The sequence below is a fragment of the Opisthorchis viverrini genome, assembly GCF_000715545.1.
Source record: "Opisthorchis viverrini unplaced genomic scaffold opera_v5_870, whole genome shotgun sequence".
Taxonomy (NCBI): domain Eukaryota; kingdom Metazoa; phylum Platyhelminthes; class Trematoda; order Opisthorchiida; family Opisthorchiidae; genus Opisthorchis; species Opisthorchis viverrini.
This window is the reverse complement of record NW_008752600.1, coordinates 965-1,609: the sequence shown is the minus strand read 5'-3', so window position 1 is coordinate 1,609 and position 645 is coordinate 965. Positions and strand designations below refer to the sequence as shown.

The 645-nt window shown below is 50.1% G+C and overlaps 1 protein-coding gene across 1 annotated transcript in view; it reads right to left on the bottom strand.

Annotated features, from left to right (window-relative positions):
* The window catches only part of T265_15767 (hypothetical protein), a gene marked incomplete at both ends in the record, with an annotated part of 17,482 nt that extends 17,177 nt beyond the window's left edge, over positions 1-305 (bottom strand). The window contains one exon of the mRNA XM_009179101.1: positions 114-305. Coding sequence (XP_009177365.1) covers positions 114-305 — 192 coding nt within the window. The remainder of the gene's footprint in view (positions 1-113) is intronic.
* Positions 306-645: the final 340 nt, after the last annotated feature.

Below are 645 nucleotides of genomic sequence, written 5' to 3'. Positions count from 1 at the left end.
AAAGGCTGAGGCAGTTTGTGTACAAGCATTTCAACACTGCCTCTGCTTCCTCCGAGGGTGAGGAGCCGAAAGTTGAGTGACCAGGGTGGTTAGCAGACTTAATAGTTGTTCACCAGGTTTGAGTCTGAGTCCAAGGCTCCAAGGGGGCCTCTGGGGCGATGTCTGATTCCGGCCTTTGTGGTTTCGGGGGGTGCTTTTAGCCTGCGGGAGAGCTCGGTTTGCTCGGGCTTTTTGGCTCTTGGGGACGGAGTCTTTTCCCTATGGGCGAAAATTTCGACCGATGCTGTTTGTAGCTCTATCAGCATCCCTTTTTCGTCGACCAGATTTGCTATTGGTCAACGGTTTGCTGCAAGCTTTCGCCTTTCTGGATCCTTGGGCGTTTTGGCGCGGTTTAACCGGAAAAGTGTCTCTAACGACGCTTATGGCCCACTCACGGAGATTCTAGCGCGAACCTGTGGGACATTCTGCGATAACAGTTGTAATATTATTTCTCTGTCTTCATGAAGGGCTGTCTGAAGCTACCGCGCCTTGTGGTATACCATAGTGAACGGAGCAGGAAGCCAAGGACCGACAGATTTGTACGACCGTACAGTGCAGTGTCTGTAATCAGTTGTCACATTTACCATTTTTTCCTGATTTAAACTA